At 41.1% G+C, this 17,190-nt stretch overlaps 1 protein-coding gene across 1 annotated transcript in view; it reads left to right on the top strand.

Moving 5' to 3' along the window:
* SKAP1 (src kinase associated phosphoprotein 1) overlaps positions 1-17,190 on the top strand; it is a 51,384-nt gene that overhangs the window by 26,615 nt on the left and 7,579 nt on the right. The window contains exon 8 of the mRNA XM_025041596.1: positions 4,347-4,447. Coding sequence (XP_024897364.1) covers positions 4,347-4,447 — 101 coding nt within the window. The remainder of the gene's footprint in view (positions 1-4,346; positions 4,448-17,190) is intronic.

Below are 17,190 nucleotides of genomic sequence, written 5' to 3'. Positions count from 1 at the left end.
AAACGGAGGGAAGCCACAGAGGTATTTGCAGCTCTTACTTTTTGAAACTTATTTCCCAAAACCAAACATGAGTTGATCATCAGCCAGCTACAATTTTAGCCCAATGAAAGGAGCACAGAAGATGAAAATCTGGATCAGAGAGTGTTCCCACTTCAAGATCATAGTTATAGCATTAAGGACCATAATAACTTCACAGCTCAAAATTAAAGAGCTATAAAAACAAGCAAACGGTATTGTTCAGTTGCTCTTCCTGTTCTGGTGTCATAGTCAGTGAGCTTGGCTCATGGGTTTTTCATAGGTTTCCTCTGAATTAGTTAATAAGATATCAGACTAAGTCTGCTTTAATGGACCGGACATGGTGGCCTCTTCTGGCCTGGCCTCATGAGCATTTCAAGTCTCTTCCAATGTACCACTGCTTTAGTCTTCTTTGTCCAAGTCTCAACAATCTGGGCTCTGGCAAGGACTGGCTTTAACTGTCTTCAACTGTCTTCTCGTTCTGTCTCTGTTTTCTATCATTTGTTAAGTGGTCATACCCAATGCCAGGCCTTGTTGGCAGAGTGCTTTTGCTCACCCAGAAAATGTAAACAACATACTGACCTGCCTTTAGGCTCTTTTCTTTGGTTATAGTTTGAATTCTGGAACTAACCAATTGTCCCCCAATCAAAAATCCTAGGTGACATATGAACTCTGGAAAGAATATAGTCAGGTTCTATTGTCCCTAAGGAAGAGGAGTGGCAGGAAGGTGTCCTGGTCCTTTCACCTTAGAACTCACCATGTGATAGAGGCTTATTTTCAAATATTGACTCTGTCAGCAGTAGCACCAACTTGGCCTCAGTTACAGGAGAAATTACTGTTACTAATTATAAAAAATTTAGAATGACAAATGCTTTGCAATAAATACCTAGAAAAGAGAGAAAAACAATATTTTTTTTAACTTTGTTGCTATTCTTTCTGTGACATTCTGTTTGCTTGGAGCTTAGTTTCTCTTATGTGAGATAAAGAAAATAAGATGCAGGCCCCCTTTTTTTTCTCTAGAAAAACTCCTTCTCAGCTCTGCTTGCAATTTAAATGCCGTGATCATACCCATTAGCTTCTCTATCATTGTAATTGTTGTTAATTGTTATAACTGTTTTAGTTATTAGTGGTGTCATTATTGCTCTAGGTCCTCTGTCTGTTTTATGCTGAATATATTAGTGCTTTGCTTTGAATTACCAGGCTTTATTTAGTGCAGAGTTACGTTCTTTTTGGAGAGACATTGAGAAATGCTGGCATTAAGCTTTATTCTTTTGTTTTTCATTCCAAATGGACAGACTGGAAAAAAATAATTAGATGGAATAATGTCCTCAAAATGAGAATGAGGGTGTTTTGAATTAATTAAATGGTCAGAATGCGGCACCATTTCTGATCTTAGATTGCTGCCAGAGTAGTGTAAAACTAAAGGAACTCTAGTCCAGCCCACAGAGGCAATCCTCTCTCAGGCTCCCAATTCCTCACTGATTTAAAGATATCACAATCTCCTCATGCATCACTTGTTATCAGTGAGTTGCGCAAGTTTAGAGAAAAGCTGGACTGGCCTTGCAGACTTCCCGGCCTTCACACTTCTCCTGGGGCCAAGCTTCAAGAATTAAGCTCCTCAGCCTTACCTCTTCCCCTCTTCAAGGTCTTTAAATAATACCTATCCTCAGTCAGGTTTTTATTATATAACTAAAGCTTCAGGAAGCTTTTCCTGACCCCTCCAACTAGGTTAGATTCCCTATCGTGCACCTTCAACATCTCCTTTGCCAACATTGTAATCATAAATACATAAATCTTTGTTTCACCGTGCCTCCCCAACTGGGTAGTAGCCCTAAGGGCAGGGACCATGTATGGCCAATGCAGACTTCCCAGCATCTAGCATCGTCTCTGGCACTGAGTAGGTGCTGTGTACATGCTTGTTGAATCCTAAGGACTGAATGCAGTGACGTGTACACACTTACACATAAATGCAAACTACATTGGGAGCCTGCAGTGCAGAGTACAGTCTCATCCAGTCAAGGTGACCCTCCTCTCTGATTTCCTTAATACTGGAATACCTCTGTCTAGATAGCAAGTCCACCCTTTTCCTCATTTTTATTTCTTCATTCTGCTTATTTTTTCAGAGCTTTTTTTTTTTCTGTCATGGTTCTGATGATTCTGACTCTTTGGCTAGGCTGACCTATCTCCTGGATTCCTGAGCTCCATCTTCTTTTGGCCTTCGACTTATGAAGAACTAAAAGCGTTGTCCGTCCTTATTTTTTCTTGGAAGGTTTTTGTTCTCCTCTTAGATTCTTGCTTTCTCTGTGGACTACGATGCTTGTAGAGTAGGTCTTTTTCCAGGTGTTCTCCCCAGGGGCCTTATATACCCGATTTCAAATCACTTTTTTACATATATACTCAAAAGGTACTCATAATCCTAGGTGCTATCCCACATCCAGGCACGTGGGGAGCAGTACCCCGCATTGACCGTCTGCTATGCCAGAAAAAGCCAAGATAACTTTGTCAGCCTTACCATTTGGATATATCAAGTTATGTTTTTTAAATCTGTTCTTATAAAATGATTTTCTTTACCATATATAATACCATGAAAAATACTGATGTCAATATACTTTTCATTCCAAAATTTAGTCAAACTCTTGGGATGATTAATCAACTCCATTATAACTAAAAATTCATTAACATATCCTCTGGGAAAACTACTTTCACTTTTCAGGGGCTGATATTTCTCTATTTCATGCACTGATATCCAAAAAATATATCCCTTGTATTTTCAGTTGTTAGCATGTTTATCTCAGTGTGTTTTTCTTTCAAAAACATTCTTAACTCTGTGATGGAATGTTTCCAGCATAGTTGCCTTATCTGCTGCCCTCTGTTGTCTATTGCATATACAAACCATTTTCTGTGAATAGAAAACATGCCTGAGTTTCTCTATGGTTAACATTTTTACTTGTTTTCAATATCTAAGTCTTAACTAAATAGCTCTGCCCCTCCTGTTTTTGTGCACTTTAAGATTCCTACTAAAGATTCCCTTTTCCAAAATATATAGAGATTTTGTTCCCCTGTGCCTTTATTATTTGAATTGTTCATAAGTAAAGAACAAGTTTTAAAAAGAAAAAGAAAAAAGAAATATAGCCAGGGCCTCTGTCCCCCCACTGCCCACTTGCCCCCATCCATTTCCATGCTTAGTGACCAGGCCCGTCACTCCTCACAGGAGGGTCAAGACAAATGAAGGGAAAGGCGGAAACTGGTAAAATAGAGTCCCTGAAAGTCACTTGAATTTTGATTAGAACTCAGGACTCCTGACTCACATTGATGGGAATTTCATCTTTGGTGCTTTGCTTACAGCTCTCATACATCGCATCCTAAGGAACAGGGAGCACTGCCACATTATCCCTGATCTAGTGGGCATTAGCTCTCCTGCCATTCAAGTCCCCAGATCCTCTCCCATTTTGTACTCTAGTGTTTAACCTTTCCTGGTAGAAGAAGATCAATACAAATTCTTCATTGTTAAGAATCGATGGCTGTCCTGTGGCATCACTGCCATCTAGTCTTGCTGAGAAGCCCAGTAAATTTCTCCAGCTGTTTCTAAAGCTTGGTTTGTCGTCTTGAGTTGCTTTCATTTTTAATGCAGATCACTTTGGTTTCTATTCCCCTAGGGGCTTGCAGATAAATCTTGGCAGACATGTTCAGGGTCTACAAATGAGATGCTGGAAAAGGGCCAGCCCACCCAGAATTTAGTCGTAATGGATGAGACACCCTTTGGTTCCACTTAAAGACTGAGCTATTCATTTCCGTATTTATTGGTGATTACCTCACATAGTACCTGGGTGGGAAGTGCCCGGGATGAAGTTCCTGTGTAACAGAGGATGCCAACATGTAAGACTGTGATACAGACGCATGCTGGCTGACTCAGCCTCTCTTGTAAATAGGAGGTCAGAGACTTATGCGTTCCTTCAAAGGCATAATAAAGAGAAGTACCGGATGGTTTAGACATCCTGGGTCAAGAAAGTCTAGCAGAAAATCTCTTTGTGCTGCTTACTTACAAATCAAATGAAAAATTATCTGCCTGATTTTCTTTTATTAATAAATGAATATATTTATCATATTATTGAAGAGTATCGACTTAGGGTGATCTGTAAATATTTAATGTTAGTTAATAATCTCCTTCTCCCACAGTCCTTTGCTCATGCTGGCTGTATCTCATCTCAACCCCCTGAATCATAGGTTTCCAAGGGGCAATATCAGAACCCTGGTTTCCATTTACAGCAAAAATGTGGGCTCCATAGAAAAAACCAGTCTTTTTAACTTTGATTTCTCCCCTCTTTGATCAGTGGACTATGCCAGTTATTACCAGGGCCTATGGGATTGCCGTGGTGACCAGTCAGACGAACTGTCCTTCCAACGGGGTGACCTCATCCGAATTCTGAGCAAGGTAAAGACATAGAATTTGGGGCTTGGATCAAAAGTCGATTTTTTTTTCACTCTTGATGATGTAGTCACCATAACCAGAATTATTCCGTGTCTTATACTTCTCTTGTGTGTATTACATGGCTCCCTGACACATAGAATAAGTGCTCATTGGTTTATAATTCCTAGGGAAAATTTTAATTGAAAATTCAGATTCAGGAACCAATTTTCAAATTTAAAAATATACTAAAGTAGACATAATACTAAAACTATGCCAATCAAAATTTGATCATTTTAGGGTCTGGTGCTTAAAAAGTCATCACTATATACATAATTTATTACCATCTAATACTCTTAAAAATATTTTGGCTAGGTCAGCTGCCTTATTTTATTTATAAATAAACAAGACTTTAATATAATTATGTATAGGGGAGGAGTCAGAGCTGGCTGGCTCAGTTGGTTTGAGCAAGTGCCAATATGACCAAGACAGTAAATTCAACCCCACAAGGGCCAGCCAACTTTACTTCTTCCTCAGTCACAAAGTGAACCCCCAACCCCAGCTAGTCATCTCGCAAATAGTGTTGTTGATCATAAAAGAATTGGGGGGGAAGGATTATTTTAGATCCATCACCAATGTGAAGAAGACTCAAAATTTATGGGCTACCAAGGAATCAATAGCATCATCTTTGTAAAGAAAGGCTACACGTATTCTATATCAGAGGGCTAAGGAAATAGGTTCTATCCCTGAAAAATCTTATTTAAAAGTTCTCTATATGACGTCAATCAATATCTACAGACATATTTTTGAAATAGGTACAATTTGTTCTTTAATTGATGAGTACATGCATTTTATAAAGGAAAATTGAAAACTCATTGTGTCATTAACTCATCATTTGCCGTTTATCTTTTTTCTGTAAACATGACTACCTTGCTAAGGGTTTGTCTGAGTTTGAAATATACCATCGGCTCCTTAGGAAACAGATTAGGGCTGACTCAAGGTACCTTTCAGTGGTTCCAATAAGTCCCTTCCAAATGAGGACCAAATTCAGACCTAACTTTTTTAAGAAGTGTTGGAGACCTGCAAGACTCTGAGAGTACAATCTTCTGGTGATTTCCTCCGGAGTCCTAACTCAGCACCACCCTGGTGCCATTCCGGTGCAGCTCCAATACACCAAGAATAAATTGGAAGCAAGGAAGGGAGTGGACATTGGCCTGATTGGTATTTCAAATGCCCGAAAGCAAGATTTGCCGTGTAATAGAATTTGTGTACATTACCACACTGGCATTACAGGGGTAATCGAGTTATCCACTCAGGTGTGACCAGGCCTCTGTTTGCCCAGAGCCTGCAGGTGAACAAATTAACTGTTTACACTGTCTGAGGTGCCTGCAGCTGGGGAGGTGGAGCGGAGGTGGGGAGGAGAACAGAGCCTGGCTGTCTGCTGGTCTTCTCTGTTCGTCATGATTATTTTGTTTGTTTTGCATGTCTTTTGCCTTTGTTAATGGCTTCTCACTGGGGGTGCCTTTCTTCCATTTAGAAGTGGCTATGTGGTGACTTGCCCTGCAGTACGGAGCTGTCTGCAGTTACCATGGCCATTGTATTTCTAAGAGATATCAAAGAACAGGGGGAGCCTCCCCAACCTGTTGTTTTTGTTTTTAACCTGTCCCCGTTCCCTTCCTCCATTATTAAAAGCTCCTATATCAGAGTTCCATTCAGTGAGAATACCTTGCTGCCCTGGTTCGTTTGGGCTTCTTTCTCCTCTTCTGGAAGGTCATGCACCAGTCCATTCTTATCCCTTTGTAGTAGCACATTTCTTCCCTGCAAAGCCACCCCGGCCGCCTCTCTTCTCCATGTCGCTAATCCCTACACATCGGAGGAGGAAATAAGCTGGTAGCTCGGCTGAAGTTTCCCTCATAAAGTTTCGTTCCTGTTAACATTGGCTTGGGGAGCCTTTTGGGTTGGATTTACCTTTATTATATTACCTAACTCAATAAGAGTCCCTGGCCAGGAAGGAACCTTCAAAGGCCACCCAATCCATTTCCTTGCCTCTAAGAAACCCAAATTAACCAGTTCAGATAGAGAGAAAAGAAGATTCTACTATCATTCCCAACTGTCTATCTATTCAGACATTAAGTAACCTCTACTAATCTCTGGAATTTTCTCTCATACGGATGCGAAATTTATTCCAGTTCGGCCCTAGCTGGCTTCCTTCGTTATAGTCAATTATATTCTTCAGCCTGCCTCTCATACCTAGAAGAACAGAACTGGCCCAAGTCAAAGTTAGTCCAGAAAAACAGTATCTATAAATCTCCATTTTACTTTTTTCTCTGCCAGTAGAACCTTTGTCAGGCAAGAAAGGCCAGCTGTTCAGAAGCCTAGAGAAGTCCCTTTGCCTGAGAAACACAAGACAAGACTCAGCTGAGTGCAGCTCCAGTTACCTGGACCCGCTTCTCACTGGGGGTCCCTTTGAAATAAGGGAGTTAGGTTGAATGACCTCTAAGGTTCCTTCCACCTCAAACATCCCCATTCTAAACATGGTGAGGCTGACACTGCAAAATTGCTAAAGAAATTCCACACAAAAATATGTTTTAGAGTAAATGTTTTATTCAGAGTAAATGAACAAAAAAAAATCCAATTATGAACTCTCTTGTTTTGGGCCCTCATAAATGCACCTCTCTCATTATATGATAAAAGATATATTTTGAAGTGGGGTGGGGGGACGAATGGATAACAGGAAATGGCCCCTAGATGAGGAAGTGAGGTGGGGGTGAAGGTAACAGCTTTATTCTTGGGCTTCTGCTGCCCCCTGCTGTTTCTTAATAGTTGCCCAAGTATGATCCAACCTTGAATTCTAGAATCCCAGGGCCAGGGGAGTCTATTAGGGCCTTGGGGCCTTTGGGCAGGAAGGATCCCAGAAAGAAAACTATTTATTCTTTTAAAAAAAAAATTCCAGAGAGGGTGATTGGCTAGGCAAGGAAATTGCACCCTATCATAAGTAACCAAATGCCCATCACCTGTCCTATTCTTAGGGAAGCAAGTCAATAACAGATAGGTTACTTATGTGACCCTGAGCAAAGTCACTTAATCTTGCTAATCCTCAGTCTCCTCATCTATAAAAATTGGGCCAATTTCCATTCATAGGGTGTCGTGATGCTTACATTAGAAAATTTGTATAAAGAACTGCCTGGCATCTAGGAAATAGAAACTATTTTTATATTCCCCTCTTTTCCACTAACAGTAAACTTTTAGGGTCAATGTTAGGTGCATACTAGCAGTTCAATAAATTATTGTTGCCCTGAGAGAGGAAAAAAAGGTAGCCTCTCTTGCCAAGACCTCTTCATAGAGATACTCAAAAGCACACAAGGTTCTCACTTAGAAATAAACAAAAGTGAAGAGGCCGACATTGAAATCCACCATGCCTCAGACCAGGAAAAGTCGGAGAGATTTCATCACTGACAAAATTGATCGATTCCTCAAACTTCTCCTTTGGGGAAAGGCCAGAGCCATGTATCCAAGCTCTGAAACAGTGACCAATGGCAAAGTCAGCAGGACTCCCACTGACCCCCAAACACATCCAAACATCCCTCAGCCCCAAGCCATTTCATGCCCGCTTTAGTCACTGAGTTCCAATTTGGGTCTTAAAATATATTAAAGGGAGAATTTAATAACGAAGCAGATCTGCGCACCCAGAGGATGTTGATGTTCCCGTGTTCCTTTCGAGCCCAGATATTTCTGAACAGCTTTTTCTGGTGCAGAGACTGAGCTTGGCTTCCACCCGGTGCAGGGACGCAGCTCAGCCCACAGCGGGTGTTTAGCGCTCTTCAGTGGCTCCAGATTGTGGCGCTTGTGCAGGTCTCCTCATACGTAACCGATAGCTCCTGAGAGCCTGCCTCTCGTAAATTACTTCCCACGATGCCTACGACCATCGCAGAATTCAAGTTTGAATAGAGCAGGAAAAAGGTGTTTGAAAGGCCTGTTCACTCAGCTGCATTTTAATTTCCTTTTCAATCTTGTCCCAATTAATTTCACAGAATTAATCTCACAGAAACAACTCGGCAGCGTTGAGGCTGCGGTTTTAGTGTGGTGGTCGCTCTGCCTGAACATGAAATAGGAGCCAATATAAAAATCCATCTGCTGTGTTTGAAATACACACTGGCTGCTGCTCAGTCCTGTCTGACATTCCAAACATCAACAGCGAGGGAAAGTGATTTGGGGGTTAGTGGCCATCAGCACTTGGCAGGGGTTCAACAACAGGTGTACTCCAAAAATCCATTCGGCCCGGGCACCAGGCACGACAGGGCAGGTGCTGAATCACCCTCTGTGCAGTAACGCCGCACCTTCGCTTAGTTTCTTTTATCTGAGGTTCGTAAGGCCCTTCTGTGAACCAGCGCTGCTCCGGGCATTTATTATAAGTAGGAGAAAGGGAGATAAGGAGCCCGTTTGGATAAGACAAATCACAAGCTCCAGCTTTCAGAGAGGTAGCTCTGTCTTCCTGGCTCCAAGGTCTCTTAGTAGGGACCCTTTTTTCTAAATAATAAAAGTGTTTGTTCTACTATGGGAGATAACTTAAACACCCATTTAAAAATGAAGCCTCCTGTTCCAGAAGTCATTTACTGTGGTAACATGAGCTATCCAGCAGATGAAAGAGAGAGAGAGAAATTCTTTCTCAATTGCCTAGAAAGGACAGGCGGTCTTGAATGAGGTCTTGCATTTAAGGTAAATCGAGTCAGTAGGCTGCATTTCTTGAGCTTGTGTTGTGTGCTTCCTGATTTGGCCTTAGGCTCCTCCAAGATTTGTCCAGCTACTTATTCCCGTGGAGCAACAAGTTGGGCGCCACGTAAGGTTCATACTTACATGGAGGCTTAGCTGGGGTGGAAGATATTCTTGTGGACCAAACACACCAGGCTTTAGTTGTCTTCTCTGTCGATGCACTTGATATGAAAACAGGGAGCCTTACAGGCAAGGTCAAGTTTAACGTCAAACACATGTTGCTATGAGATGGCCATGGGCTTTCTGTGGACGACGATGGACTGATATTGTCACCCTGAGTGACATTTAGCTTCTAGCACTGGGTTGGAGCTACTTAAACTCAGGCTGGATCCTACCTCCAAACCCAGCTCCTAGTTACCGGAATACAGCAGGTCTGTACCCAGCACACCTGAACTATGTTAACGTACCCCCATGTCTGTTATAATGGGATTTTGAAAGCCCAGTGTTCTCCACCTACTCCCTCAAAGGACTTCTTGAAAGAATGTAGGCCTTTCCCCTCCCTTGACCCCATCGTCTCCAAAAGAGATTTGTATGTTGTAAAAATTATCTGAATGCAGCAATACTTCCTTTTTTAAGTGTGCTTAGTTGAATGTGACACGAACCCTCATAAAAACAGATAATTCCTTCGATTGCTTTAAATGAAGGTTTTGTTTCGTTTTGGTGTTTTGGGGTGTGTGTGTGTGTGTGTGTGTGTGTGTGTGTGTGTGTGTGTGATGTTTGTTTTTAATTTCAGGGCTCTGAGGGAAAGGAGGTGTTTGGTGACATCTAGTGTCCATTTAGGACTTCCTCAAGCACCATTACCTTCTGCTTGGCCGAGTGGGGTGGGCAGGAATGTGACACGAACCCTCATAAAAACAGATAATTCCTTCGATTGCTTTAAATGAAGGTTTTGTTTCGTTTTGGTGTTTTGGGGTGTGTGTGTGTGTGTGTGTGTGTGTGTGTGATGTTTGTTTTTAATTTCAGGGCTCTGAGGGAAAGGAGGTGTTTGGTGACATCTAGTGTCCATTTAGGACTTCCTCAAGCACCATTACCTTCTGCTTGGCCGAGTGGGGGATGGGCAGGGTTATTTGGGAGGTGATCAGGAGTAGTAAGTGGGGAGAATATAGGCCTGGGGCGCAGGCTGCCCAAACAGTGTGATGAAACTGATCAATGCCTGTCAAAGAGCTATTATTCACCTCTGACCTAACCAAAGGAGGTGACAAAGGAGGGTACCATTGTAAAATATCTTTTCTTATTTATGATGATATGAAAGAGAAGCAGAAGCTGTCCCCACCACCCCATTTCATGTTAACAAGCAGGTCAGCACTGTGCTGTGATGACGAAGATGATGATGATGGTGGTGTTTTCTCTCATTAATAACCCCTATGGGAGGCTATAGAGTTAGGAGGATGGGAATGGGGTTTGGGGTCAGCTGGAAGGCAACGGTCATACACCGGTCAAATTCAGTAGAGGCCATTCCTTTCCCCCAGACAGGAACCAATCGTCTAGAACAAACCCTGGCAGCCTCATTCCTTCCAGGTAATTTTTATAAATGAGGGGACACCCATTCCAAGGGAGGACAAAAGGGAAAGGGTGTTTGTGTGTGCGTGTGTGTGTGTGTGCAAATGCGTGCATATAAACCTGCTAACAAGAGGCCAAACTGCGTATCAACCATATCCTCCAAACTCTGGCCATTTATTATAAACCCATTTTTTAAAAAAAGAGAATAAAACTGGCATTTTCCACTTTAATCTCCTTATTCCCAAACTGTTATCCTAGACAGGACCTTTTACTTTCTACACACACACACACACACACATACACACACACACACACCCTTTCAATCAGGTGGAAAGTACCAGATCAAATAATTAACTCTGAGCCCCGGACGGAAATGTTTACCTAGAACCATATAAGCTATGGCAGGTTTAGGTGAACGCTCAGAATCGCCCTATGCTGTACAAACTCCAGTGTAAAAAATTCCAGCCATTTATTTTGCAGTGAATTTATAACAAGTGCTGTTAAAGTCTTCGTCTTTTGACAGAGGTAATAATAAATTCACTGTTAAAGACGATAGTTTAATTCCTTATACCTCCAATACTGTGCAGAATAAACCATATTCATCACTGAGTAATTTTTTACCACATAAATCTTTAAAACTAACCGGCGAAGGCTGTTGAGACTGAAATATTGTGAATTTATTAGATATGCCCATGTAGTATTGGATTCAGAGGTTTCCATTCGAATATATTATGGGGAAAATTTGTGTCTTTAACTGTGACATTCCCTCCATTTCCCACTGCCAGTATTATAACAAGCAGCTCCTCCAGAGTCAACTGCACGTTTATTAGACAGAGGTTTAGTAATAAACTCCTCACTAATCTGCCAAAGAGGCTGCATGACATTTTGGTGAGATGCTCTATTTAAAAGGAGTCACAAAAGCTTTGTTTCTGTGTAATTATTTTCTCAAAAGGAACTCAGCCTCCCCAAACCTCTGTCTGCCAGTGTTTCTTGGTAGTGTATGGATCCAGCTCTCCAACCAAACTAACAAAATATTGAAGCAAATTATAACCTCGTTGCACACATATAGGGCAGTTTATAGGATTAGTAATGAGGGGCTTGGGGTAATTGGTGAGAACACAGAAAAGCTGGAATTAGATGACATTGCCAGATATATGGTATTTAAGACTAATGAAAAGATTATATTGATTCTCAAGCTAGAAATAATAGACAATGGTTTCAGAAAACTTGCTATTTAAAAACTTTCATCTTGACATATGACACATTAAAGATACAATTAAATCCTCAGATTTAAACAAAAATCCTTTTACTCTACCATATTAATTTTGAGTGAAAATCTGTGCCTGTTAGAATATTCTGAGACTTTCTCATCATTTGCTAGTGAAGTGACATTTAAACAAACCAATTGATTACATCAAATTGTAATGTCCTCTCCAGTTTCATTAAGGAAACATTAATGTTGCTAGAATGAAAAATATTTTTTTCTTTTAGATGCAGAAATGTGCATCATTTTTTAGCTAAGAGCTTCAGCAGCTTCTCTGTTCCCACTAACATTCTGTATTTGGGAAGAGTTCCAAATCCTAAAACTTCCAAAGAGCATTGTGAACTTTAAGATTTTTTTAAATAAAATAGCTTTCTAACTGTTAAACAAAGGAGACAAATCTCCTGGCAGTGCAAGACTGCAGCCCATCAGAATAATTGTTAAAAGACAGACCCGGCTACAAAGATAAGCATAACACCAGCAATTAATATTCAGCATTTCACATTATAGTCAAGAAGACGTGCTTTTCTTTGTGATGTGGCTCATAAGCTAAGAGTGTTGGGAGCCAGACTCTAAGCTCTGTCTTCTTTTTGTGCATGAAGATTAAGGAGGAAAAAAAAAAAAAAAAAAAAAAACAGTGACAACAATCCTGCTCCATCTGTAAATGAACAAACATCTTGATTTTATAGCTATTTGCTTTGTAAAACTGAGGAATGAAACAAAAATTACTGGATGCCTAAGTAACACTTTAATTCCAAATTCATTTACGCTGTAGCTATGTAGTTGTCACAAACCATAATGCAGTATTTAATTAAAATAACAGAAGTACATCTAGATATGTCCTGGGGTAGCTATCACCAAATTATAGTCTATGCCATCCGTATTTTATTTATGAAATGGCAGATTCTAAGGTACAAGTATGCTGATACAAAAGCATAAACATTTTAAACCTGCATTTTTAGAACGGCTCTTTTTTTTTTTTCCCTGCTGTTTCTTTAAATTTTTCCTCCTTCTATCATTTGCGTAAAAAAGTGGGATTGTTTTGATGTCGATAAATATCTCTCTTTCTAACTCTTGCTTTTCAACTGCTGACCTCCTGAGTCTTCTGGCTGTGAAATCCCCTCCGTCTGTTGTCATGGAAAGGCTTGTGAGGTTTCACTGGAGCCACAGCAAGCAAGCGTGGCACATCTTAGCAGAATTTGGATGTGGATTCCAAGAGGGGAGGAAAAAAGCAAACCCTTTTCAGGCTTGGCGTGCTTCTTCCTATATAATCTTCCTTGCACCTTTTCCCCCACCTATAAAATACCCACTACAGTTTACACGCTTGCTTGCTCTACTTTGTGGATGTTCACATGCAGACATACTGCTCCTTTTCATAAACGCATAGCATCTATCTTACACGCGCCCACCATCTATCTCCTCGTTCACATTGGCTGTCCCATCCACCTACTTGTCTGCAGAATTATGTTCAGCAAGGTCTCGATTTATAGGAAATAAATAATGAAAATGGAATGGACTGGGAAAGATAATCGAAACATTCAAATTGTTATTTTTCACTGTACTTTCCACAAACAGAGCATCTATAAACACCTAGCAAAGGCGTTGGCTGATTCCTAAAAAGCAATGCCTTATGAAACATTCTGACCAAGTGAGTCTCTGCACTGTATCTTGCCTGTTCTGTCTCTCTTGCTTTTTGATGCTTTAAGATCTTGTCATTTTTTAATGGCAAATGATGCTGCGTTATTATTTTCATTTTTTTCTGCTTCGTATCTATCCTGTCTATAATTGCAAGTTTTTGTCACCATAAGATAACCCTAAGAATTATCAAACAGAAACAATTGCAAATACCTTTTCAAAGAAAATAGCCCTTGCAATTACTGTATAAAGATATTTTGATAATAGTATCATTGGATCACAGCCCGATGATCCTATAGCAAGGGTCTTTTGGAGAAAGGGTTTCTAATACACACTTGTAATTATTTTAGCCCCTTTCACAGGTCACATAGAAAGTTAATTTCAATCGCTGCTAATTTCCGTCCAACAAGAATGCGGTACTTTAAACCACCCAAAATAATTGGATTCAAAACAAATTTAGGAAATTGAGTGTGTTAGAAAGCAAATAAAAATATCCTTTTGGTAAGGAGGAGGGTGAAAGTAGCAAAAATGGCCTTTTTTCTCCCTTCTTTCCCCTTCACAACTTTGCTATTAAAGTTGCACCTACAGCTAGAAGTTTGTCCGTGAAAAATGGTCATTTTGTTTCTCTGCTCAAAGAATGTTATTAAAATGCTAATTTAAAAGAAAAAGGAGTTAAATATCTAGCGATGGTGCATTCTAATTGCAACCATAATGAGCTCTCTAAATGTGCGTGCCCCTGACACACACAGAGCATAAACAGCAGTAAACAGATCATTAGTACCCGCGTTCATTTATTCTGGCGACCTTACCATGACCCCACCGAGGGTAGGGTGAAAAGCAGGTGGATCTGGCTGTGACACCCCCTAGAGGGATCCAGGAAATGAAGCTATAAGCAGTTGTCATGGAAACGCCTATGTGTGCAGATGATGTAACACACCGACAGGCTGTAGGGCTCTGCAACTGGGACATTGCCTTTCCCTCGCCGGAACAATCTTGAGGATTAAATTATTCATTTCTTTAATTCACAAAGCAAAAGGAATCCTAATTTTCTTGGTGATGTGCTACTCTCTTCCATTTATCGAAGGTGTGGAACATGGTGACTAGTCATCCCCTCTTTCTCCGAAACCTACCCCAGCTTTCCTAGTCTAGACCCAAATCATGGAATCTGGCAAAATCAAGAGGGGGAAAGGCAGTGGAATCTGACACTCAACCTCTGTACTTAAAGAGAGAAAAATCTAAGATTTTAAGCTTCAATAAGGAATATAGACAAGTTTCCCTTTCTGATGAGGGCATGTTGGCCAGAGACTAAATGTGTCCCTGTCCTGAACAAGATGGCTTTGTGTGCAGCAGAGTAGGGTCAATCAAGCCCATACCCGATGTAGAGAACGTAAAGCACAGAGGCACCAGCCCCAAATGAACACATCACCCTAGCAAGGTGCAAGTAAAAGAGATAAGAGAAGAGGAGCATCTGCTCACCCCCTCCCATGGCCAATTGAGGGAATCGAGATTAATAAAAAATAATTCTTCGGAGAATGATTCCACTCCATCCTACCCTGTTTTGCACCAAACAACCTCAATAACCTTACGGCAACAGTAGAATAACTTTTCTTTTTTTTTTTTAAAGGAAGCAGAAAAGACCATCTCTGGAAATTATTTTAAAATAAAAAATATCCCAGCCTGAGCATCCCCCCCACCCCCCTCCCCATTGCACTTTAGATGAACCTGTGATATTGTAGCAATGGCCCTTGAAGTGCAGTGGGGAGGTGATTTAGGAGAATATTAAAGGCAATGTGGAGATTCAAGGCGTCTCTCTCAGGGAGATCTGGAGAAATACGCAGCACAGATGGGCCGAGCAGATTAAACATTTCCGTCACATTGTTTCCAAATTGTGTTGTGGTGCCTGAGGCTGGTACTGCGGTCAGAGCAAAACAGAGCAGTGCAGAGCTGCGAGCTGCACAGTTTATGGAATACATATTAATACGCCGGTCTCACATGGTATCACAATTCTATCAGCTCCAAAATGGTGCTGTCTTTATTGTTCCTGAATTCTGCACTTGGCACCTTGTTTTCTCCCATCTGCAAAGTGTTTACCTTCCCTCTATCCTTTCTTCTTTAGGCAAAGTTCAAGTTGTATGTTTCTCGTTTCTCTTTCCTTAGCCCTGTTCCACCTTCCCTCTTCCCTTCACAGCTTCTGGTTTTTCTACCATGCACACCCTGAGTCTTGCACGCACTGCCACCAACAACGACGCCCAGCTGCGCACAGGTCTTGCACATCTCCCTGGCCGTGGCTTGATCATCATCCCCTCACACCCCGTTCAGGACATAAGCTTCAGACATAAGGCTGAATGTTTCCTTGCACTTGAATTTCTGTCAGACCCTCCATCTAGCTCTTTCCTCTTCTCCTGAGAAAACTCAACTTTTAGCTAGGGAGTGAGCTTTGTAGAATTATCGCCATGTGTTCCCCAGCTGTTTTCACTGACCACCTAACCTTTCCGTGTGCCCTTTCTCACACTCACATACCGTCCCCTCACCCTAAAGACAGGCCCATCAACCTCTAGGTTATCAAGTTCCCTGAAATGTAACAACAAATAAAACAGGTTCAGTGGAGGCCAAATTAATGATTCGTTTTTATGATTCGTAGACCAAAATAGTGGAAAAAAGAGAAAATGATTGGCAACAACTTAAAACACTGTGTAAAAAACCTGAAGAGGCCGCCAAGCTACCCAGGGTTTCAGCCAAGCACTGAACTCCAGTCCTTTCACGGGCTCCAATACAGCTAAGCCACCATCCACCCAAATGACCACTTCCTTTCTCCTTCTGCAAAACCTCTTCATAAAACCAATTTGTGTTGAAAAACGGGTACCCATTTGTTTTTGGTGAACAATTCCTGTCTCCGGCCTTGTTTTTCTCAGCAGTTGGAAGGGTGCTGAGTTAGAGCCCTCAATTTATTTAATAATTTATGATATCCTTGGAAAGCATTAAATTTCCAAAGCTGGATTTTAGGAGTAGAGAAATTGTGGGCCAATCCAGAGTAAAAATATGATGTTTGGGGCTGACCCTGGAATATTACAATCTACTCCACCTAGGAATTCAAATTCCCCATCGTAACTAATGATAATGTATGATGCACAAGCACTAATAAGAGAAAATAAGCAATCATAAACCAATAATTCTGTGATTGATTGGCTTTTCCCATTCATATATCAAGCATTTACTGATCTTTCAGGTTAGGGGCTGATTGATTGTTCTCTTGAAGAGGAATTCTCTTGTTTACAAGCACTGATGTAGCGAACTTTGATGGTTAAAAGGATAAAAGTGTGGGACATTTTCTGGGAATCTTGTTCCACAGAGGTTTATCGAAGCACAATTCAGTGTGGAAAGAGAACATTTCAATTAGGAACACTCTCAGGGGAATTGACGGTGCCAAGCAGCTTGCTCCACAAGCCATCTTGTAGGTTGGAATGGAAGCTATGGGAAGACTCCACAACTTTTAAGTCACAGTTAAAGAGATGTTGCCTTAAAAGAGATAACCAAGCTTGGTCAGCATTTGAAGAAGCAACAGACTCTGCAGCTGGAGGGCTGAAGCCTAGGAAACCGCCCGGCA

This window comes from Pteropus alecto, unplaced genomic scaffold (genome assembly GCF_000325575.1).
Source record: "Pteropus alecto unplaced genomic scaffold, ASM32557v1 scaffold98, whole genome shotgun sequence".
In the NCBI taxonomy this organism is placed as follows: Eukaryota; Metazoa; Chordata; class Mammalia; order Chiroptera; family Pteropodidae; genus Pteropus; species Pteropus alecto.
Note: the sequence above shows the minus strand (reverse complement) of the source record. Positions and strands in the feature narration are given on the sequence as shown.